At 51.4% G+C, this 23,899-nt stretch overlaps 1 protein-coding gene across 1 annotated transcript in view; it reads left to right on the top strand.

Annotated features, from left to right (window-relative positions):
- The window catches only part of LOC139228641 (dedicator of cytokinesis protein 7-like), a 265,121-nt gene that overhangs the window by 68,274 nt on the left and 172,948 nt on the right, over positions 1-23,899 (top strand). Inside the window, exons 11-14 of the mRNA XM_070859854.1 lie at positions 3,855-4,014; positions 5,138-5,235; positions 13,603-13,696; positions 14,945-15,107. Coding sequence (XP_070715955.1) covers positions 3,855-4,014; positions 5,138-5,235; positions 13,603-13,696; positions 14,945-15,107 — 515 coding nt within the window. The remainder of the gene's footprint in view (positions 1-3,854; positions 4,015-5,137; positions 5,236-13,602; positions 13,697-14,944; positions 15,108-23,899) is intronic.

Genomic DNA, 23,899 nt, shown 5'->3' with positions numbered 1-23,899 from the left:
TCTGCCCTTCTGGGGCATGACTACTCGGTTTCCCCACACTCGGCAATCGGCCTGAATTGAGAGTTCATCCTTGCGCCTATGAAATGGTTTAAACTCCTCAGGGCATGCCCCGTACGTGGCTGCCCAGTCTCCATTCAGGACACATTTCTTAACTAAAGACAGTAGCGGGTCTTTATTTGTCCAGACCTTAATCTGACAGGCTCACAGGTGAACCTTTGCTTTTGAAAGCTTCAACAGCCATGATCATCTCAGCATCATGCTCAGCTGCCCCCTCAGTGGTGGCTAGTGGTAGTCTGCTGAGTGCATCGGCACAGTATTCGGTGCCCGGTCTGTGCCGAATTGTGTAGTCATAGACAACTAACGTAAGTGCCCACCTCTGTATGCAGACCGATGCATTCGCATTTATGTGAATCACTACCTTGGTCCCCATGAAAGTGCCGACGCCGGGTTGAAATAATGAGTCAAATTTGTCCAGGACCTGTGAGAATGATACTCGCTCCACAGAAGAAATTGCATTGACATCGCCCCATTTCCAGTTCATGACAGCAAGCCAACTCCTCCCTAGTAGTGCGGGACCATCCCCCGGGACAATCCAAAGTGGCAACCTGTTCTCCAAATCTTTGTGGGTCACGACTACCGTGGCGCTGCCTAGCACCGGAATGATCTCCTTTGTATATGTCCGTAGCTGTGCGTCAATCAGCAATAATTTTGGCCTCCTTGCCTTGGACACCCACAACCTTTCAAACTGTTTGATACCCATCAGGGACTGGCTGGCATCCGTGTCCAGCTCCATTAATACTGGGATGCCATTGAGGAGCACTTTCATCCTGAACTGTATATGTGCTCCACATGAACTCGCTGAACTTCAGCTTCCAGTGATTTCCCTCAGTATTCGTTTGGCCTCGTAGGGCTTACATCGTGCCCGTCCTCCTCGTACATCAACCTGGCTGCAGGCTTCCTGCACATATGCGCCAAGTGAACGCTGATGATGCAGTTTCTGCAGGTATATTGCTGATACCTGCAAGCTCTGGCTGGGTGTTTGCCTCCACACCTCCAGCATGAGCTGGAGGCCACGTTGTTGGAAACAAAAGGTCCATTACCAGTCGATCGTCTCTGACTGTCTCTATAACTATCCTTAAGCGCACCAGTAACAGGTGTTGATGACCCCATTATTGGCCACATTGTCCATTGCGATGGCATGAATTGCTGTTCAGTTAGCCATTGTCTCTGTTGAATTCCCCCTTTGGGTTCGACTACATGCTGGGGCATGTCCGATTGCCCTTGTCTGCCTAGAGAACTTTGTGGCTCTTTACCAATGTTGACTCCCTGGTCGTTTGCAGCATTTGAGCCAAGATTTTTGCCATAAATCATTCTGGTCTCTTCCTCCCCTGAGAGAATTGTCTGGGCTATCAGAGCCGCCACTTCCAAGGTCACGTCTTTGGTCTCAATCAGTTTCCTGAAAACCCCAGCGTGCCCGATGCCCTCAATAAAAAAAGCCTCGTAGCATCTCCGCTCTGCATGCATCTGGGAACTTACATAGGCTTGCCAGTTGCCAGAGATCTGCCACGAAGTCTGGAACGCTTTTCCCTTCTCGCCGTCGGTGCATGTAAAACCGGTGTCTCGCCATGTGCATGCTGCTCGCCGGTTTAAGGTGTTCCCCGATCAAGTTACTGAGCTCTTCAAACGTCTTGTCCACCGTCTTCTCTGGCGCTAGAAGATCCATCATCAGGGTATACGTTCTGGATCCACAAACCGTCAGGAGATGAGCCCTGTGTTTGTCGGCCGAATCCTGACCCAACCATTCCTTAGTGACAAAACTTTGCTGTAGTCTCTCAATAAAGTCATCCCAATCATCATCAACACAGTACCTCTTTTCTGTGGGCTGCTAGTGGCCATGCTCGCGTGGTTTAAATTCCAGTTTCTCGTTGCCAATAATATGTCCTTACTATACAGTATAAATGCACACGAGGCCCATAGAGAGAAGGTCACTCTGTGACCAGTTACCTTTATTACCAAGGCCTCAAGAGAGAGACGGTGGGTGGAGCTTCCCCTTTTAAACCGGGAAGTCCAGGTTAGGAGTGTCTCCCACAAGTTCGCCCCCTGTGGGCAGTGTTCTCAAGGTGTACAACTTAGATCAGCTTATACATGGGTTACAATGTCAGTTGAATACATGACAGCTACAGTGTAATAGACTCTACTTCAGGGACAAGCGCAGTGCAGCTTGACATTGTGTTAACTAGTGTAAACATCCCAATGGGTTACTGGCTTCAACTTGTGAGCGCATGGGACAAGTCACTGCCCGAGTTAATTGTGCATTCCTTCAAGTGAAGTTTGATCTTTCCTGGGGGTGGGGGGGTGGGGTGGTGAGGGAGTTGGTCAACAGGTCCAGTTAATGGGAGGAGGGGACAGTGAATGGGGGAGGGGAGGGGATCGTGAGTGGGGGAGGGGAGGGGTTCGTGAGTGGGGCTGGGGGAGGGGATGGTGGGTGGGGGGGGAGGGGATGGTGGGTGGGGGGAGGGGACGGTGGGTGGGGGGAGGGGACGGTGGGTGGGGGGAGGGGACGGTGGGTGGGGGAGGGGACGGTGGGTGGGGGGAGGGGACGGTGGATGGGGGGAGGGGACGGTGGATGGGGGGGAGGGGACGGTGGGTGGGGGGAGGGGACGGTGGGTGGGGGGAGGGGACGGTGGGTGGGGGGAGGGGACGGTGGGTGGGGGGGAGGGGACGGTGGGTGGGACGGTGGGTGGGGGGAGGGGACGGTGGGTGGGGGGTAGGGGACGGTGGGTGGGGGGAGGAGACGGTGGGGGGGGGAGGGGACGGGATGGTGGGTGGGGGTGGGGGGGGGAGGGGACGGGATGGTGGGTGCGGGAGGGGATGGTGGGTGGTGTTGAGTGGGGGAGGGGACGGTGGGTGGGGTTGTGGGTGCGGGGGAGGGGATGGTGGGGGAGGGGACAGGGAGTGATGATGTGGGCGCAGGAGGGGATGATGAGTCGGGGTGTGGGTGGGGGGAGGGGATGGTGAGTGTGGGTGTGGGGAGGGGATGGTGGGGGAGGGGACGGGGATTGACGATGTGGGCGCAGGAGGGGATGATGAGTGGGGGTGTGGGTGGGGGAGGGACCGTGAGTAGGGGTGTGGGTGGGGGGAGGGGATGGTGAGTGGGGGTGTGGGTGTGGGGAGGGGATGGTGAGTGGGGGTGTGGGTCGGGGAGGGGACAGTGAGTGCGGGGAGGGTCGGTGAATGAGGTGTGGTTACATAAAAATGTAATAAAAAGGACTCCCTGTAAAGCTGTGTCCCAAAATTATCATCACTGAGGTCTATTTAACAGATAGAAAGAAAGACTTGCATTTATATAGCACCTTTCATGACCACAGGACGTCCCAATGTGCTTTTCAACCAATGAAGAACTTCTGCAGCCTAGTCACGTTATAATGTAGGAAACGCGGCAGTCAATCTGTGCGCAGCAAGCTCCCACAAACAGTAGCGTGATAATAACCAGATAATCTGCTTAGGCATTGGTTCAGGGATAAATATTGGTCATGACATCGGGGATAACTCCCCTGATCTTCTTCGAAATAGTGCCATGGGATTTTTTACGTCCACCTGAGAGAGCAGATGGGGCCTCGGTTTAACGTCTCATCTGAAAGACGGCATCTCTGACAGTGCAGCACTCCCTCAGCACTGCACTGGAGTGTCAGCCTAGATTTTGTGTTCAAGTCATAACCTTCTGACTCGGGGACTGTTGTGCTACCACTGAGCCACGGCTGACCTCCCCTGTCTCCTCTGCTCGACCTTCCCTAACCCTGTTGATTTTGCTCAGGCCTTTGAACAGAATCCTTGAATTTTTAAATACCTTCCAGAGCAAAGAAAAGATTGGAAAGCTTCGGTTCCAGGCAGCTTCCTTCTGCGAACGTCTGAGCGCGTATCGGATGCCATTCGCCTGGGCTGCGGTCGACCTCATGAGCCTCATTTCCACCCGTGGTTCACAAAATTCACTGGACAGCGATCCCATCAGTGGAGGTAATGTAATCGGAAAGAAAATATCAAATTGTTGAGCTGTGTGATTCATATTCCCCTGACGGTTCAGTGGGTAACTGCATCACCCCATAGAAAGCATAAGGCTCCATTTTCAGTCAATCCTCAGTTAGCTAACCTCAGCCAGAGCTACAATTGGAGGGGAATAATCAGCCGGAGTTCTTGATCACTATCCAGTCACCCCAGTGTCTGTGGTATGTCAGTGTCTGTGGTGTCATAGAATCATAGAAATTTACAGCATTATCGTGTCTGCGCCGGCCGACAAAGAGCTATCCAGCCTAATCCCACTTCCCAGCTCTTGAACCGTAACCCTGTAGGATACGGAATTTCAAGTGCACATCCAAGTACTTTTTAAATGTGGTGAGGGCTTCTGCCTCCACCACCCTTTCAGGCAGTGACTTCCAGACCCCCACAACCCTCTGGATGAATAAGTTTCCCCTCTAAACTTTCTACCAAGTACTTTAAATCTGTGCCCCTTGGTTGTTGACCCCTCTGCTAAGGAAAATAGGTCTGTCCTATCCACTCTATCTAGGCCCCTCATAATTTTATACACCTCAATAAGGTCTCCCCTCAGCCTCCTCTGTTCCAAAGAAAACAACCCCAGCCTATCCAATCTTTCCTCATAGCTAAAATTCTCCAGTCCAGGTAACATCCTCGTAAATCTCCTTTGTATACCCTCTCTAGTGTGTCGGTGTCAGTATCGGTGTATGTGCGTATGTGTGTCAATGCCAGTGCCTGTATGTATGTGTGTGTGCATCATTATCTGCCTTTATGTGTTGGATGAGGAATGGAATGGCCTGAGCTTCGACTCCCCCTGAAGTAATATTAGGCGGGATGTAAAACCGACATCCGCTGATCCTGTGGGTTTTATGCCCACGAGTTAGGCTAATATTACCCCCCCTATAGAATCATATTCCACAGAAGGAGGCCATTTGGCTCATCATTCCTGTACCAGCCCTTTTGAAAGAGCTATCCAATTAATCCCGCTCCCTCGCTCTTCCCCATAGTCCTGCAAATGATAAAGTAACAAAGTTAGCTGCTGGTCTCTGAGAAAGTGGAACTGAGTGCGTTTAGTTCCTGTAACTGTTCTTTTGTGTGTTATATGCAGGCGGTGGGAGTGAGATGCGCTCGCAATCACTGGACAGCAGATGCAGCATTCCCCTATTCCAATCCGTTCAGCACAGCCTCAACACGTTCAATAAACAGGTATGGTGATCGCACACTGTAACAAACAGGGTGACACTCAATGCTCATCTTTTCCCAGGTACAACTGACTTGTACTTCTCTCAGCCCTGGCTCAAACCCTGCCTGCATTTCCTGTACAGTCTGCTGTCTGGACCTGCTGGCACCCTTACTGACCTCTGTTTCTGCTTTCAGTGCAAACTTCCTCTTCAGCCAGTTTCTCTACCTGTCTCTGACTTCACTTTTTGTGTGTGTTCGATTTTTTTTTTAAACTGCTTCTTAATTCTCTCCCCATCACTTCCAAAGGTGCTGACTCTCACTGTGGTACAGTCTAGCAGGCATGGGCATCCAGCGAGACTTCACCCAAATGACTATTCTCTGTGTGTAAACCCGGACAGTAAAGCTTGGACTGAGAGCTCGGCTGGCAGGGGGTCAGACTGCAAATCGTGTCCACGCAATGTAATGAACTGACTCTGCTGGAAATTCTGGGGCCAGCCTTGTCATCGCTTTGGGGTGAGCTCCAGGTGCCGGAAATGCTCCTGACGCAGACCTTGCCCATGAGTGGAGCGAGGGGATTGGGGCTTAGTCCTCCAACACCTCTCATTCAAAATTCTTCTCCTTCTCTTGGTCTCTCTTATCTCTGGAATCTTTTTGGGCCCAACACGCTCCCAAACTCTCCATTCTTCGGACCCTGGACTCTTGTGCATTTCCCCAGTTGCCCCATCATTGTCAGACATGCCTTCATCCTCCTAGATATTCCTAGATACTCTGAAATTCCTTCCCCAAACTCCTCTGCCTCTCCTCCTTTTACGACTCTTCTTAAAACCCACCTCTCCGAATCTATTCTTCTTTGGTTCATCATTTGTTTTTCTGATGCCTCTGAAGCATCCTGGGATGTGTTTTTTTAAGTTAAAGGTGCTACATGAATGGAAGTTTTTGCTTTATTTGTTGATATAACAACAGTGACAGCAATGCAAAAAGTAATTAATTGCCTTTTTAAAAAGTTTGGATGAATGAATTATGGGCACAATGAACCCGGACAGATGAACAGCCTCAGTATTCAGTGCACGTGTTAGCCTTAGCTGACACACCCACCTGAGTCAAAAGAAAGAAAGACTTTACTGGCTGTAAAGTGCTTTGGGATGTCCTGAGGTTGTGAAAGGTGTTATGCAAATGCAAGTTATTTTTCTGTTCACTGATAAAGACTATCGCGAGCCCATAGATAGTTGGACGTGCTATTGACGAGCACTGACTGTACTGATCTGACATGGCCTTTTTAATATGTAGAGGGTGGAACAGGAGTAGGCCATTGAGCCCCTTGAGCCTGTTCTGCCATTCAATGAGATCATGGCTGATCTGCGATCTAATTCCATATACCCGCCTTTGGCCCGTATCCCTTAATACCTTTGGCGAACAAAAATCTATCAATCTCCGATTTAAAATGAACAATTGATTGAACATCAATTGCTGTTTACGGAAGAGAGTTCCAAACTTCTATCTGTAGAAGTGTTTCCTAATTTCACTCCTGAAAGGTTTGGCTCTAATCTTTAGGCTATGCCCCCTGGTCCTAGAATCCCCAACCAGCGGAAATACATTCTCTCTGTTGACCCTATCTGTGCCCTTAATATCTTGAAAACATCGATCAGATCACTTCTTAACCTTCTAAATTCTGGGGAATACAACCCTAATTTGTGTAATCTCTCCTCGTAACTTGACCCTTGAAGTTCGTGTATCATTCTGGTAAACCGACGCTACACTCCCTTCAAGGCCAATATATCCTTCCTCAGGTGCGGTGCCCAGAACTGCTCACAGTGCTCCAGGTGTGGTCTAAGCAGGGTTTTGTATTCCTGCAGCATAACCTCTACCTTGGTGCCGGGGAGCATTCTGATGTGATTTCTTCGAAAAACTAATCTTGTGCGATTAATCGAGGCCCATTCTGAAATGGGAGGCTTTAATCACTTGACGTAATTGGATGTGTGGAATTATTTGTTTTTATGTTTCCATCATTTTATTTATTCCTCCCCCCCCCAACTCACCCCCCCCCCCCACCTCACTCCCACACCTCACCCCCACACCTCAGCCCCCACTTCACCCACACCGCCCCGATATTTCCTTACTATACAGTATAAATGCACACGAGGCCCATACTTGAGAGAAAGTCACTCTGTGACCAATTGCATTTATTACCAAGACCTCAAGTGATGAAGGTGGGTGGAGCTTCCCCTTTTATACCTGAAAGTCCAGGTTAGGAGTGTCTCCCACAAGTTCACTCCCTTGTGGTCAATGTTCTCAAGGTGTACAACTTAGGTCAGCTTATACATGAGTTACAATGATAGTTGAATACATGACATCACCCCACCCACAAATTCTTATTGGGATCACAGGTTAAGTCTCTCTGGTGGTTTATGCTCCCTTGTAGAGCGCTTGAGTTGGGGCTCCGGTTGTTGGGCGCTGGCCTGAGTGTTTGCTGTTTGCGGTGCCTCTGGCTTGTCCGGACTGCCCACAGTGACTGGGCTCTCCTCCACTTGGTTCCGGTGTTCAGTCACCTGTGGTGGAGTAAACTCTACATCGTGTTCTTCCTCTGCTTCTTCTATGGGGTTGCTGAACCTCCTTTTAGTTTGATCCACGTGTTTGTGGCAGATTTGTCCATTGCTAAGTTTAACTACCAAAACCCTATTCCCCTCTTTGGCAATCACAGTGCCTGCAAGCCATTTGGGCCCTGCAGCATAATTAAGGACAAAAACAGGGTCATTGACATCAACACATCACGTCCTCTCATTCCTGTCATGGTAGTCACATTGTGACTGACGCCTGCTCTCAACAATTTCTTTCATGGTGGGGTGTATAAAGGATAACCTGCTTTTGAGCGTCCTTTTCATTAGCAGCTCTGCGGGTGGAACCCCTGTGAGCGAGTGTGGTCGGGATCTATTGGCCAACAGGAGACGTGATAAGTGGCTTTGTAGGGAACCCCCTTGGATTCTGAGCATTCCCTGTTTGATTATCTGCACTGCTCGTTCCACCTGGCTGTTTGAGGCCTGCTTGAACGGTGCCATTCTGACATGGCTGATTCAATTGCCTGCTATAAAGTCCTGGAATTCAGTGCTTGTGAAGCACGGGCCACTGTCGCTAACCAAGACATCCGGTAGTCCATGGGCGGCGAATATTGCCCGTAGACTTTCTACCGTGGCAGAGGATGTGCTTGAATTTAAAATGGCACACTCAATCCATTTAGAGTAGGCGTCTACTATAAGCAAAAACATTTTTCCCATGAAAGGACCTGCGTAGTCCACATGGATGTGTGACCATGGCTTGGCGGGCCAGGACCAGGGGCTAAGGGGGGCTTCCCTGGGTGCGTTGCCCAGCTGAGCACACATGTTGCACCTGCAAACACAAAGTTCCAGATCTGCATCTATCCCTGGCCACCAAACGTGTGACCTGGCAATTGCCTTCATCATGACAGTGCCCGGGTGCTCATTGTGGAGTTCTCTGATAAACACCTCTCTGCCCATCTGGGGCATGACTACTCAGTTTCCCCACAGTAGGCAATTGGCCTGAATTGAGAGTTCATCCTTGCGCCTATGAAATGGTTTAAATTCCTCAGGGCATGCCCCGTATGTGGCTGCCAGTCCCCATTCAGGACACATTTCTTAACTAAAGACAGTCGCGGGTCTTTATTTGTCCAGACTTTAATCTGACGGGCTGTCACAGGTGAGCCTTCGCTTTCAAAAGCTTCAACAGCCATGACCATCTCAGCATCATGCTCAGTTGCCCCCTCACTGGTGGCTAGTGGGAGCCTGCAGAGTGCATCGGCGCAGTTTTCTGTGCCGAATTGTGTAGTTATAGGCGGCTAACGTGAGTGCCCACCTCTGTATGCGGGCCGATGCATTTGCATTTATGGCCTTGTTGTCGGCCAAAAGGGACGTTAGTGGTTTGTGATCTATCTCCAGCTCAAATTTCCTGCCAAACAGGTACTGGTGCATTTTTTTTTTACTGCATATACACATGCTAGCGCTTCCTTTTCTACCATCCCGTAGCCCCTTTCTGCCTGGGACAGACTTCTGGAGGCATAAGCTACCGGCTGTAACTGACCATTGGAATTCACATGCAGCAACACACACCCGACCCCATAGGACGACGCATCACACGTTAAAACAAGTTTCTTACACGGGTCATATAACATTAACAGTTTGTTGGAGCATAATAAATTGCATGTTCTATCAAAAGCCCTTTCCTGGCTGTCCCCCCAGACCCAATCGTGACCTTTGCGTAGGAGCACGTGTAGCGGCTCTAACAGCGTGCTCAATTTGGGAAGAAAGTTGCCAAAATATTTGAGGAGCCCCATGAACAAACACAGCTCCGTCGTGTTACAGGGTCTGGGTGCTTTCTGGATCGCTTCCGTTTTGGGCGCAGTAGGTCTGATCCCGTCTGCTGCTACCCTCCTCTCCAGGAATTCTACCTCTTGAGCTAAGAAGACGCACTTCGCCTTTTTCAATCGCAGCCCTACCCGGTCCAGTCTGCGTAGCAGCACCTCCAGGTTGTGGAGGTGTTCTTCAGTATCGCGACCCGTGATGTGGATGTCGTCTTGAAAAACCACCGTCCTTGGAATCGACTTGAGGAGGCTTTCCATATTTCGCTTAACGAGCGCGGCAGCCAAACGAATCCCGAACGGACATCTGTTGTACTCAAACAACCCCTTGTGTGTCGTGATGGTGATCAGCTTCTTTGACTCACTCGCCAGCTCCTGGGTCATGTAAGCTGAGGTAAGGTCCAATTTTGAGAAAGGTTTGCCACCAGATAGTGTCGCAAAGAGGTCCTCCGCTCTCGGTAGCGGGTACTGGTCTTGGAGTGACACCCGATTGACGGTGGCCTTGTAATCACCACATATCCTGACCAACCCATCCGCATTGAGCACCGGCATGATCGGGCTCGCCCAGTTACTGAATTCGACTGGCGAGGTGATGCCTTCCCTCAGCAGGTGGTCCAATTCGCATTCTATCTTTTCCCGCATCACGTACGGCACCATTCCGGCCTTGTGGTGTACTGGCCTGGTGTCCGGGTTTATGTGAATCACTACCTTGGTCCCCATGAAAGTGCCGACGCCGGGTTGAAATAATGAGTCAAATTTGTCCAGGACCTGTGAGAATAATACTCGCTCCACAGAAGAAATTGCATTGACATCGCCCCATTTCCAGTTCATGACAGCAAGCCAACTCCTCCCCAGTAGTGCGGGACCGTCCCCCGGGACAATCCAGAGTGGCAACCTGTTCTCCGAATCTTTATGGGTCACGACTACTGTGGCGCTGCCTAGCACCGGAATGATCTCCTTTGTATATGTCCGTAGCTGTGCGTCAATCGGCAATAATTTTGGCCTCCTAGCCTTGGACACCCACAACCTTTCGAACTCTTTGATACTCATCAGGGACTGGCTGGCCACCGTGTCCAGCTCCATTAATACTGGGATGCCATTGAGGAGCACTTTCATCATTATCGGTGGCGTCCTGTTATATGAACTGTATATGTGCTCCACTTGAACTTGCTGAACTTCAGTTTCCAGCGATTTCCCCCAGTATTCATTTGGCCTCGTAGGGCTTACCTCGGGCCCGTCCTCCTCGTACATCAACCTGGCTGCAGGCTTCCTGCACATGCGTGCCAAGTGACCGCTGGCGTTGCAGTTTCTGCAGGTATATTGCTGATACCTGCAAGCTCTGGCTGGGTGTTTGCCTCCACACCTCCAGCATTGAGCTGGAGGCTCCATTGTTGGAAACAAAAGGTCCATTACCAGTCGATCGTCTCTGACTGTCTCTGTAACTGTCCTTAAGCACACCATTAACAGGTATTGATGGCCCCATTACTGGCCGCATTGTCCATTGTGATGGCATGAAACTCCGTTCAGCTAATCATCGTCTCTGTTGAATTCCCTCTTTGGGTGCGACTACATGCTGGGGCATGTCCGATTGCCCTTGTCTGCCTCGAGAACTGTGTGCCGCGTTAACAATGTTAACTCCTGGTCGTTTGCCGCATTTGAGCCAAAATTTTTGTCATACCTCATTCTGGTCTCTTCCTCCCTTAAGATAAATGTCTGGGCTATCAGAGCCGTCGCTTCCAAGGTCAAGTCTTTGGTCTCAATCAGTTTCCTGAAAACCCCAGCGTGCCCGATGCCCTCAATAAAAAAAGTCTTGTAGCATCTCCGCTCTGCATGCATCTGGGAACTTACATAGGCTCGCCAGTCACCGGAGATCTGCCACGAAGTCTGGAACACTTCGCCATTCTTGCCCCCTTTGCGTGTAAAACCGGTGTCTCGCCATGTGCATGCTGCTCGCCGGTTTAATGTGTTCCCCGATCAATTTACTGAGCTCTTCGAACGTCTTGTCCGCCGGCTTCTCTGGTGCTAGAAAGTCCTTCATCAGGGAGTACGTTCTGGATCCACAAACCGTCAGGAGATGAGCCCTGCGTTTGTCGGCCGATACTGACCCAACCATTCCTTAGTGACAAAACTTTGCTGTAGTCTCTCAATAAAGTCATCCCAATCATCACCAACACAGTACCTCTCTTCTGTGCTGCTAGTGGCCATGCTCGCGTGGTTTAAATTCCAGTTTCTCGTTGCCAGTGATATGTCCTTACTATACAGTACAAATGCACACGAGGCCCATACTTGAGAGAAAGTCACTCTGTGACCAGTTACCTTTATTACCAAGACCTCAAGTGATGAAGGTGGGTGGAGCTTCCCCTTTTATGCCTGAAAGTCCAGGTTAGGAGTGTCTCCCACAAGTTCACCCCTTTGTGGTCAATGTTCTCAAGGTGTACAAATTAGGTCAGTTTATACATGGGTTACAATGATGGTTGAATACATGACCTCCCCCACACCCCCCCATCCCCACACCCCCCCATCCCCACACCCCCCCATCCCCACACACCCCCATCCCCACACCCCCCCATCCCCACACACCCCATTCCCACACCCCCCCATTCCCACACCCCCCCATTCCCACACCCCCCCATTCCCACACCCCCCCATCCCCACACCCCCCCTCCCCACACCCCCCCATCCCCACACCCCCCCATCCCCACACCCCCCCCATCCCCACATCCCCCCCATCCCCACACCCCCCCATCCCCACACCCCCCCATCCCCACACCCCCCCCATCCCCACACTCCCCCCATCCCCACACCCCCCCATCCCCACACACCCCCATCCTCACACACCCCCATCCCCACACACCCCCATCCCCACACACCCCCATCCCCACACACCCCCCCATCCCCACACCCCCCCATCCCCACACCCCCCCATCCCCACACCCCCCCATCCCCACACACCCCCATCCCCACACCCCCCCATCCCCACACCCCCCCATCCCCACACCCCCCCATCCCACACTCCCCCATCCCCACACCCCCCCCATCCCCACACACCCCCATCCCCCACACCCCCATCCCCACACACCCCCATCCCCACACCCCCCATCCCCACACCCCCCTATCCCCACACCCCCCCATCCCCACACCCCCCCTATCCCCACACCCCCCCATCCCCACACCCCCCCATCCCCACACCACCCCCATCCCCACATCCCCCCATCCCCACACCCCCCCCATCCCCACACACCCCCATCCCCACACCCCCCCATCTCCACACCACCCCCATTCCCACACCCCCCCATCCCCACACCCCCCCATCTCCACACCACCCCCATCCCCACACCCCCCCATCCCCACACCCCCCCATCCCCACACCCCCCATCCCCACACCCCCCCCATCCCACACCCCCCCCATCCCCACACCCCCCCCATCCCCACACCCCCCCCATCCCCACACCCCCCCCATCCCCACACCCCCCCCATCCCCACACCCCCCCCATCCCCACACCCCCCCCATCCCCACACCCCCCCCATCCCCACACCCCCCCCATCCCCACACCCCCCCATCCCCACACCCCCCCCATCCCCCCATCCCCACACATCCCCCCATCCCCACACCACCCCCATCCCCACACCTCACCTCCCCAGCTCCCCCCATTCCCACACCACCCCCATCCCCACACCTCACCTGCTCCCCCGCACCCCACCTCCCCCACACCCCACCCTCCCCCACACCCCGACAGCATTTTGACCCCAGCCCCAGGAGCTGCACTCATATTCAGTCCATCAAACACACTCATTTCTTGGACCTTATCACAGACTGAATGCACACATTCTCCTGGGAGCTGCCCCCCACTGTGTAACTTGAGTTCACAGTGAGGTCCTTTCCCCAGGGGAATGTCCACATTGCCAGCAGTGCTTTAGAGTATTTCATGATTTGTCCTGATGTTCATGGTCCTTCAATGTGGCCCCATGGTCAGGTTGCTCAGAGAAACGGTGTCTGGATAAAGAATCATTTTCTCTCTGTTCAGGAGGAAGATAAGCTAAGTGACGAAGACCTGATGAAATTTATCACGGATGAGAAAAAGCCATCACCTTTACTGAGGCGGCTGCGCAAGATCCCAGGTAACTGTTAAAAGGGTCGGCACTGGTCCCTGGGAATGTTACACCCAGAGCACATTCCCCTGGGAATGTTACACCCACAGCACATCCCCCCAGTCCCTGGGAATGTTACACTCGCAACACATTTGCCCAGAAACTGTTACACCCACAGCACATTCCCCCTGGTCCCTGGGAATGTTACACCCACAGCACGTTACCCCGATCCCTGGGAATGTTACACCCACAGCACATTCCCCCTGGTCCCTAGGATTCCTGCACCCTGAAGTGCACTCGCATGTATGGGTTGATTGTGACTGTCTGCAGCTTTTGACACTCCATCCTCCTCCAATGCCTCTCCAACATCATCACTCGCCTGGTTCCATTCTTATCTATTTAATCGTAGCCAGAAAATCTCCTGCAATGGTTTCTCTTCCCCCTCCCCACCGCTGCATCGTTACTTCTGATGTCCCCCAAGGATCTATCCTCCTTTAAGACGCTCCTTTGAAACCTACCCTCTTTGACCAAGCTTTTGGTCATCTGTCATAATTTCTTCTATGTGGCTCGATGTTACATTTATTAGTTTTGTCTTATAACCCTTGGGACATTTTACTAGGTTAAAGGTGCTATATAAATACACGTTGTAGTTCAGGTTGAATGCGGCTATTTTTCGGGTTAAATGTGGCTGTTGTATGGGCTGGCAGTGTCCTGGGTTGAGATGTGTTCACAAGATTCTCTATTTTCTCTATATCTCATTGGAGGACGTTCAGAGAAGGTTCACTAGGTTGATTCCGGAGATGAGGGGGTTGACTTATGAAGATAGGTTGAGTAGGTTGGGCCTATACTCATTAGAGTTCAGAAGAATGAGAGGTGATCATACCGAAACAAATAAGATAATGAGGAGGCTTGACGAGGTGGATGCAGAGAGGATATTTCCACTCATAGGGGAAACTAAAACTAGGGGACATAGTCTCAGAATAAGGGGCCAGTCTTTTAAAACTGAGATGAGAAGGAATTTTTTCTCTTAACAGGTTGTAAATCTATGGAAATCTCTGCCCCAGAGATCTGTGGAGGCTGGGTCATTGAATATATTTAAGGCGGAGATAGGCAGATTTTTGAGCGATAAGGGAGTAAAGAGTTATGGGGAGTGGACAGGGAAGTGGAGCTGAGTTCATGATCAGATCAGCCATGATCTTATTGAATGGCGGAATGGGCTCGAGGGGCCATATGGCCTACTCCTGCTCCTATTTCTTATGCTCTTATTTTCATTTGAAGGTGTTTTCCGATTTGAAGTGTCCCCTGTTAAAGACAGTCCGTCCTTTTGCTTCACCCCGGACTTTTTGGAAGTAAAGTCATCAAATGATGAGAATTCCGAGCTGACTTTGGAAGTTTTAGAATTCCCTCTGCCAGGGGTTTCCGTTCCACATACTATGTACAGGTAAGCGGCCGGTTTCAGCTTTCATTCACAAATGGTTTCATTCTAGATTATGACAGGTGGGGTCAGACTGCATGGTGCCCATGGCATTTCCCAGCAGGCTGTGGCATCACCCAGGTGGCTGAGGTTTGAGGGACGTACTGGGAGTTTAATGTTGGGAAATTCAACTACCGCCAGTGTGAGAGTGCTGTTCGTTGCCTGGGGGAAGGGAGGTGGTGTTTCCTGGGGGGAGTGGAGGTGGCATTACCTGCAGGGAGGGGAGGAGGCATTAACTGCAGGGTGGGGTGAGGGCACCAACGGGGGTGGGGGGAGGTGTAGAGGGGTAGAGGAGGGTGTGTTACCAGGGGAAGGGGGTGTTACGTGGGGAAGGGGAGGGGTGTTACCGGGAGGGGGAGGAGGAGGGGGTGTTACCTGGGGGAAGGGAGGGGGTTACCTGGGGGCAGGGGTGTTACCTGGAGGGGTAGGGAAGGAGTGGTGGGGTGATCTGGAGGTGGCGGGGTGGTGGTGGAAATGGAAGTGGCATTGCCTGGGGGTGGGGGGGGGGGGGCGGGGGAAATGACATTACGTTGGGGGAGGGGGGAGGAGGCATTACCCAGGGGAGGGGAGGTGTTATCTGGGGGCAGAATGGGGAGGAGACATTACTCTGGGGGAGTTGCCTGGAGGGAGGGGAGGTGGCATTACCCTGGAGATGGGAGGTGTTACTGGGAAGGGAGGGGAGGGGAGTGGATGTTACCTGGGGGGAGGGAAGTGGTGGTGGGGATATCTGGAGGGGACGGGGCGGTGGTGGAAGTGGAGGTGGCGTTGCCTGGGGGCAGGGGAGGCATTACCTGTGGGGGAGGGGAGGGGGCAATGCCTGGGGGGAGGCGACGTGTTACCTGGTTTGGGGGGCGGGGGGGCAGGGGAAGTGTTACCCGGGGAAGGAGGCATTACCCGGAGAAGGGGAGGTGGCTGCATAAACTGGGGGGTGGGGGCGATGGAGGGAGAGAGGGGTGTCTGTTGGGTCCAAGCAGCCGGCCACAAAATGATCTTTCAGCCGTTTTCAGCCAGGCTCTGATTGGTCAATTTTAGACTGTGCCGAACAAAAGGAGCATTCTTGCAACAAAAGTTTTTGGTGAATCACGAACTTTGTTTAAAATTTTGAATAAATTGTTCTGGTCCTACATGGTGAACAGCTGAGTCAGCAGCTAGGTTCAGGGTTGGCTGGCACTGATTACTCAATGGAAATTAATGCGATGGCTTGAAATGTTGGGATGTTATTGGGTAAAGATTGTTTCACACCTCCTTTTATTCATTAGTTTGCAACACTGTTGGAGATTATGTTGACGTTTGGCTGTGTGATGGATTTGAAGTGCTTGGGGAATCCAGCCTGAATAGTCCCGTAATTTGCTGTAGAATCTGGCCAATCATTCTACTGGAACTTAATTACCCAATCAAGTCAACAACCTATCACAAACCAAAGGTTGCTCGGGTTAAGGTGTGGCTGGGTACAGTTAGATTAAGGTGTGGCTGGGTATTGTTAGATTAAGGTGTGGCTGGGTATTGTCATGTATCTCATTACTGTATATAACTATCTTACCATGCTATACATGACTGTAACTGGATATGACCTGTAACAATAAGCATACCTCACCACCAGGGGTGCACTTGCAGGAGACACTCCATACCTGTCCCACTGTGGTATATAAAGGGAGGTCTCAGGCAAGTGCAGGACCAGAGAGCTGGAATTAAAGGTGCAGGTCCTGAGTGACCTTGACTTCAGCATGTGTCTCGTGTAAGTCAGTAATTAGAGTCAGGACTTAACAGTGGTGACGAGTTACGGAATCACAGAATCCACAGAATGGCTACCAACAGCTCAGATGAGAAATACAATGCTGGAGACAATTGGGATGACTTTCTAGAAAGGCTCCAGCAAAGCTTTGTGACCAAAGACTGGCTGGGCAACGATAAGGCAGACAAGAGAAGAGCCCATCTCTTGACCAGCTATGGCTCGAAAACATACGCTTCAATGAAAGACCTGCTGGCACCCGAGAAACCAACAAGCAAGTTGTTTGAGGAGTTGAGCACACTGGTGAGAGACCACCTGAAGCCAGCGAGCAGCCTACACATGGCCAGACACAGGTTCTACAACTACAGACACTGTGTGGGCCAAAGCATACCCGACTTCGTGACGGAACTTCGGAGGCTGGCTAGTTCATGCGAATTCCCCGATGAACTAAGGAGAGAGGTACTGACTTTTGATCACACCTCATCAACCCACAATGCGAGCAATCAACAACAGATTGAGAGAAGCTCAAGGGAGATCAGCCAGACGCAGCTCATCCTTCGGAAACAATGGAAACGGTCTGTGTTGGAGATGTGGGGGAAGGCACTCAACCAGGGTGTGTCGATTTCAGCATGCCGTTTGCAGAAACTGCAACTACACAGGGCATCTGGCTCGCATGTGCCAGAAAAACAGCAGCTCGGCTGGTATACGAATTGGAAGGGTCGGAAAGCGGACCAGAAGACGGTTGGTACAGTGCACGGGACGCTGAGGTACAGCGGGTTAACACGATCAATGTCCACTGTTCTTACACCAAGACGCCTCCAATTATGATGAGGGTTCTACTCAATGGGATACCCGTCAACATGGAACTGGACACGGGGGCCAGTCAATCCCTCACGAGCGTTCAACAATTTGAACAGCTGTGGCCGCACAAAAGTAACAGACCAAAACTCACAAAGATCGACACCAAACTAAGGACCTATACTAAAGAAATCGTCCCAGTCCTTGGCAGCGCCATTCTCTCAGTCACACACAAAGGGATGGTGCACCGACTTTCCCTGTGGATTGTCCCCGGGGATCTCCCAACCCTGTTGGGGAAAAGCTGGCTAGCAGAACTTAATTGGAAATGGGACGATGTTCATGCCATGTCGTCAGAGGAACGGACCTCCTGCTCAACAGTTCTAAGCCGTTTTGAACATCTCTTTCAGCCAGGTGTGGGCACCTTCAAAGGGGCTAAAGGTAGAATCTACATCACACACAATGCCAGACCGGTCCATCACAAGGCTAGAGCTGTACCTTATGTGATGAGGGAAAAGATTGAAAACGAACTGGACCGGCTTCTGCAGGAAGGCATAATTTCTCCCGTGGAATTCAGCGACTGGGCAAGCCCCATCGTCCCCGTCATGAAGCCTGATGGATCCGTGCGAATCTGTGGTGATTACAAGTCTACCATAAACAGATTCTCCCTACAGGACCAATACCCGCTGCCCAGAGCGGAGGACCTATTTGCCACGTTGGTTGGAGGAAAACTTTTCTCGAAACTTGACTTCACATCTGCGTATATGACTCAAGAACTGACCGAGTCTAAGCTACTCACCACCATCAACACACATCGAGGCCTTTTTGTGTACAATCAATGCCCATTCGGCATCAGGTCGGCAGCTGCTATATTCCAGCGCAACATGGAAAGTCTGCTCAAGTCCATCCCGGGGACGGTTGTGTTTCAAGATGACATACTCATCACGGACAGGGACACCGACTCTCATCTCCACAATCTGAGGAAGTACTAAGTCTATTGGATCGGGTAGGCCTAAGAGTTAAGAAATCCAAGTGTCTGTTTCTCGCGCCTGAGGTTTAATTTTTGGGCAGAAGGATTGTCGCTGATGGAATCCGCCCAACTGAATCCAAAACTGAAGCGATTCGCCTGACACCCAGGCCCCGGAATATTTCGGAACTGCGCGCCTTTCTCGGGCTACTCAATTACTTTGGGAACTTTATGCAGAACTTGAGCATGCTGCTGGAGCCTCTCCACGTGCGACTCAGAAAGGGGTGCGATTGGTTTTGGGGGGGCGCCCAAGAACGCGTCTTCAATAAGGCACGCAACTTTCTATGTTCCAAGAGTGTTTTAGCCTTTTTTGACCCAGGTAAAAAGTTAGTCCTTACGTGCGATGCGTCAGCGTACGGGGTCGGGTGCGTTTTACAGCACGTCAATGATGCGGGTAAATTGCAGCCCGTTGCTTATGTCTCCAGGTCACTTTCGCGGGCGGAGCGTGGGTACGGTATGGTTGAGAAGGAGGCGTTCGCGTGCGTGTACGGTGTCAAAAAGATGCACCAATACCTTTTCGGGGCCAAGTTTGCGTTAGAAACCGACCACAAACCCCTCGCGTCCCTACTATTCGAGTGCAAGGCAATCAACGCCAATGCCAACGCCTCGGCACGCATTCAGTGGTGGGCACTCATGCTGGCGGTTTACGGCTACATGATAAGGCACAGACCAGGCACAGACAACTGTGCCGACGCGCTTAGCAGCCTACCCCTGGCGACCACAGAAGAGTCCGACGAACAGGACTGTGAGATGGTCATGGCAATCAATGCCTTTGAATCCACAGGTTCGCCCATGACGGCTCGCCAAATCAGAACCTGGACAACCAGCGACCCCACGTTATCTCTAGTTAAAAGATGCATTTTAACCGGTGACTGGGCAGAGGCTCGTGATGCCTGCCCCGAGGAGGTCAAACCCTTCCATAGGCGCATGCATGAACTCTCACTACAGGCAGACTGCCTGATGTGGGGCAGCCGAGTAGTTATGCCCTTACGAGGCAGGGAGGCGTTTGTCCGGGAGCTCCATCGCGAGCACCCGAGGATCGTCCTTATGAAGGCCATAGCCAGATCTCGTGTCTGGTGGCCTGGCATTGACGCGGACTTGGAGCTCTGCGTCCGTCGATGCACCATTTGTGCCCAACTCAGTAATTCCCCAAGGGAGGCCCCTCTAAGCCCTTGGCCCTGGTCCACCAAACCGTTATCACGGGTGCATGTAGACTATGAGAGCCCATTCATGGGCAAAATGTTCCTCGTAGTCATTGATGCATTTTCAAAATGGATCGAGTGCACCATTTTAAACTTGAGCACCACCTCCACCACTGTGGAGAGCCTTAGAACCATGTTTGCAACGCATTCCTGACATATTGGTCAGTGATAATGGTCCATGCTTCACCAGCGCAGAATTTCACGATTTTATAGTTGACCATGGTAAAATCACATTAAGACGGCACCTTTCAAGCTGGCCTCCAATGGCCAGGCGGAGCGAGCAGTGCAGATCATTAAACAAGGCATGCTCAGAATCCAAGGTCCCACGCTGCAGAGCCACCTGTCGCGACTGCTGTTGGCATACAGATCTCGTCCGCATTCGTTGACTGGGGTTCCCCCCGCGCAACTATTGATGAAATGAACCTTAAAGACCAGGCTCTTGTTAATCCTCCCAGACATGCATGAAATTGTTGAGGCTAAGCGTCAAAAGCTAACTGAGTACCATGACTGAAATTCGAGGGGGAGGTGGAATGAGATAGGGGACAAAGTGTTTGTGCTAAACTATGGCCAGGGTCCCAAATGGCTTGCAGGGACAGTAACAGACAAAGAGGGAAACAGGTTGTACAAATGGACAATGGCCAAACCTGCTGGAGGCATGTAGACCAAGTAAAAAGTAGATTCACTGATAACACTGAAGAACCAGAGGCAGACTACAATGTGGAACTCACACCACACCTGGTGGACAGACAGGTGGAACAACCTAAGGAAAGGGCAGTCTCAACAGACAGCCCAGGTGAGATACCAGCAATCACACCAAACAAAACAGACAGCCCAGGTGAGATACCAGCAATCACACCGAACGAAAAACAGGCAACAAGACAAACAATTGAACCACAACTAAGACGCTCCACGCAAGAATGCAGACCACCTGAGAGATTGAATCTATAAAGGCAATAAGACCTTGGGGGAGGGTGATGTCATGTATCTCACATTACTGTATATAACTGTATCTCACCAGGCTATACATGACTGTAACTGGATGACCTGTAACAATAAGCATACCTCACCACCAGGGGTGCACTTGCAGGAGACACTCCATACCTGTCCCACTGAGGTATATAAAGGGAGGTCTCAGGCAAGTGCAGCACTGGAGAGCTGGAATTAAAGGTGCAGGTCCTGAGTGACCTTGACTTCAGAATGTGTCTCGTGTAAGTCAGTACATTAGCGTCAGGACTTAACAGGTATAGTTAGATTAAGGTTTGGTTGGGTATAGTTAGATTAAGGTTTGGCTGGGTATAGTTAGATTAAGTTGTGGCAGGGTACAGGGTGCCCGATAATGAAGTACGGCTCTGGTATTGGGTGACACATTGGTATCCAAATGTGCTATCTGGGTTAATGATTGATTGCACAGCTTGGAGATAGCTGGTCATTCCACTAATGATGGAAGCCTGGCTCTGAGGCTGCACTTGTGGTGATATTGCCTGAGAGTCCTGGGGTGCAGAACAATTGTTTGTTTTTCTATGTTCTGTTGTAATGGGGAAATGTCAGTGCAGTGCAATGACCGATTGTCTTGTACAGTTTAAGTAAAGGGATTACATTCACCATAAGATGATGGATGGGAGAATAGCTCCATTGCACACTCAGTCCTTGTTGCACACTGAAAGGTCAGCTGTATTCCAACTTGATGGGGGGGAAAAGCCGGGATCCTAATGATGAAGAGGTAACGGGCCCAAGTTTCCACATGATTTGTGCCTGATTTTTAGGAGCAACTGGTGGAGAACGGACTATCTTAGAAATTGCAATTCTCCACATTTTTTTTCTGCAGTTCTAGTCAGGTAGAACAGTTCCACTTTGGAACAGAATTTTTTCTTCAAAAGGGGGCGTGTCCGGCCACTGACGCCTGATTTGAAAGTTTCCACAGTGAAAACGTACTCCAAACTAACTTAGAATGGAGCAAGTGAAGATTTTTGTAGAACTGAAAAAACCTTGTCTACACATTAAAAAATCAGGCGCAGGTTACAAATTAGGCGTCCAGAACGAGGTGGGGGGGAGGGGGGGGGGGAAGGGAAGTCATTAAATTCTATAATAAATCCTTATTTATACTTATACAAATAAATCCAACCTGAATAAAAATTTCTTAGCAAAGAAAAGATTAAATAAACCATCTTCCTACCTGTGTGAAAGTGCTTCAGCCAGGGAGAATGCTGCGGGGGGGGGGGGGCGGGGGAGGGAGGAGGAAGCTGTTCGTTCCCGCGGGGGGGGAGGAGGGAAACGGCTGCCTCAACTTTCTGAGGCTTCCTGCAGCCTTCTCACTTCTGCAGGAAGCCTCAGTGCTGATGGCAATGTGCTTTTATTTAAAAATGTTCAAAAATTAAACAGCTACAAAGAACTACAAAAATGGGCGAGTGCCAATGTTTCCTTCACACTGCGCGTGCGTGAACGCTCCAACGCGCACGCGCAGCGTTGCCGGCAGGAAAAAAACTAATTTAAAAATCGGCGTGAGTGTAGGCTCCTCCCCCCTGGGCGCCGCGCCAAGCAGACATGGAGCTGCAGGGCGCTCCAGAATCGCGCGTTTTTTTTCCGGCGCCCTTTTCGGCGCGAAAAACGGGCGCCCAACTCGTGTGGAAACTTGGGCCCAACGTCTCTGAACTGTGCTGATTGCAAAGTCCCAGTTTCGATGCCTGGTGTAGGTGCTGCCTGGGTGTCAGTAGGACTGCAGCTCTCCTGCATTAGGAAGGGCCACCGATCATCAGTATTCTCCTTGCTGACACTTGCCTTGGTAAGTCTCACTCTTGTAAAACACATTATGAAAGAGAGGCATTCTCGTTTGCTGCACGCATCCTGCACCGTGTCCTGCAGTGACCTGTAGCTCCACCTTCATGCGATGTTGCTGCCCAATATCTCCATGCTCTCTCTACTGACCCTCCAACCCCGCAAAATAACATTTTAATGTACCAATTGGTGACATTTGCATAATGAGACACATTATTGAGGTCATGTGACTGACTGAGAAATAAAACCATTCTGAGGAGATGCTCGCTGTGCAAGACCCAAGTTCTCAGGGCAAAGAATCTGCTGCTAGAACATGTACTTAGTCTGCTTCTGCCATCTTGTGGTTATAACCTGAATACTTAAGTTGCAATAATATGAGCAACTTTCAGTTTGATGCTAGGCCCCACATGGAGCTGACCTTTCACCAGTTCCTCCCTGGACTGGGGCCTGTGACTGGGGTACTTTCAGAAAGTAACATTTTGAAAAACTACACGAGTAATTTGAGTCGGGTGGTGTGGTAGGTGTAGCATGTTTGGAACAGGTAACATGTTTGGATCCCAAAGCTCTCCATCACTGGAGTTTCCTTGTCTCATGTCTGGCTCTGTTGTAGACTCTTTGCTGGAGATTGATTGCTATGATTACTCAACAACTGCATTATTGTTGTATCATGCAACGACCAGGATGACAGAAGGGAAATTAGATGGACCATGGTCTTTTTTCCCTCTTAGTTCCTATAATGCATGGGGAACATGTGTGACTGGCAAATGATCAGACTCTCATCTTAACCCACACTCCTGGTGCCCCTCCCCCACACGCCCATTCCCCCTCCCCCCATACACCCACTTCACTCCCATTCCCCACTCCCCTCACACTCCCATTCCCCCTCCCCCCACATGCCCACTCCTTCCCCCCACACGCTCCCCCCCTCACCCCCCCCACACTCGCCCACTCCCACTCCTCCCGCCCTCCCATCTCCCTCCCCCCCACCCCTTCCCTTCACCCATTCCCCACCACACTCCACCCCCCCACACACACACCCTCCGCACGCACCCTCCCCACACACACACCCTCACCCCCCCCCCCCACACACACACATTCCCCCCTCCACACACACACCCACTCCCCCGTCCCTCTTCCCCCCCCCCACACACCCACTCCCCCCCTCCTTCCGCCCACACACGCCCATTTCCACTCCCCCTCCCCCCACACGCCCATTTCTCCTCCCCCCACATGC

Source organism: Pristiophorus japonicus, chromosome 18, assembly GCF_044704955.1.
Source record: "Pristiophorus japonicus isolate sPriJap1 chromosome 18, sPriJap1.hap1, whole genome shotgun sequence".
NCBI classification, from domain to species: domain Eukaryota; kingdom Metazoa; phylum Chordata; class Chondrichthyes; family Pristiophoridae; genus Pristiophorus; species Pristiophorus japonicus.
The sequence above is the reverse complement of the archived record's forward strand: the minus strand, read 5'-3'. Positions and strand labels throughout refer to the sequence as shown.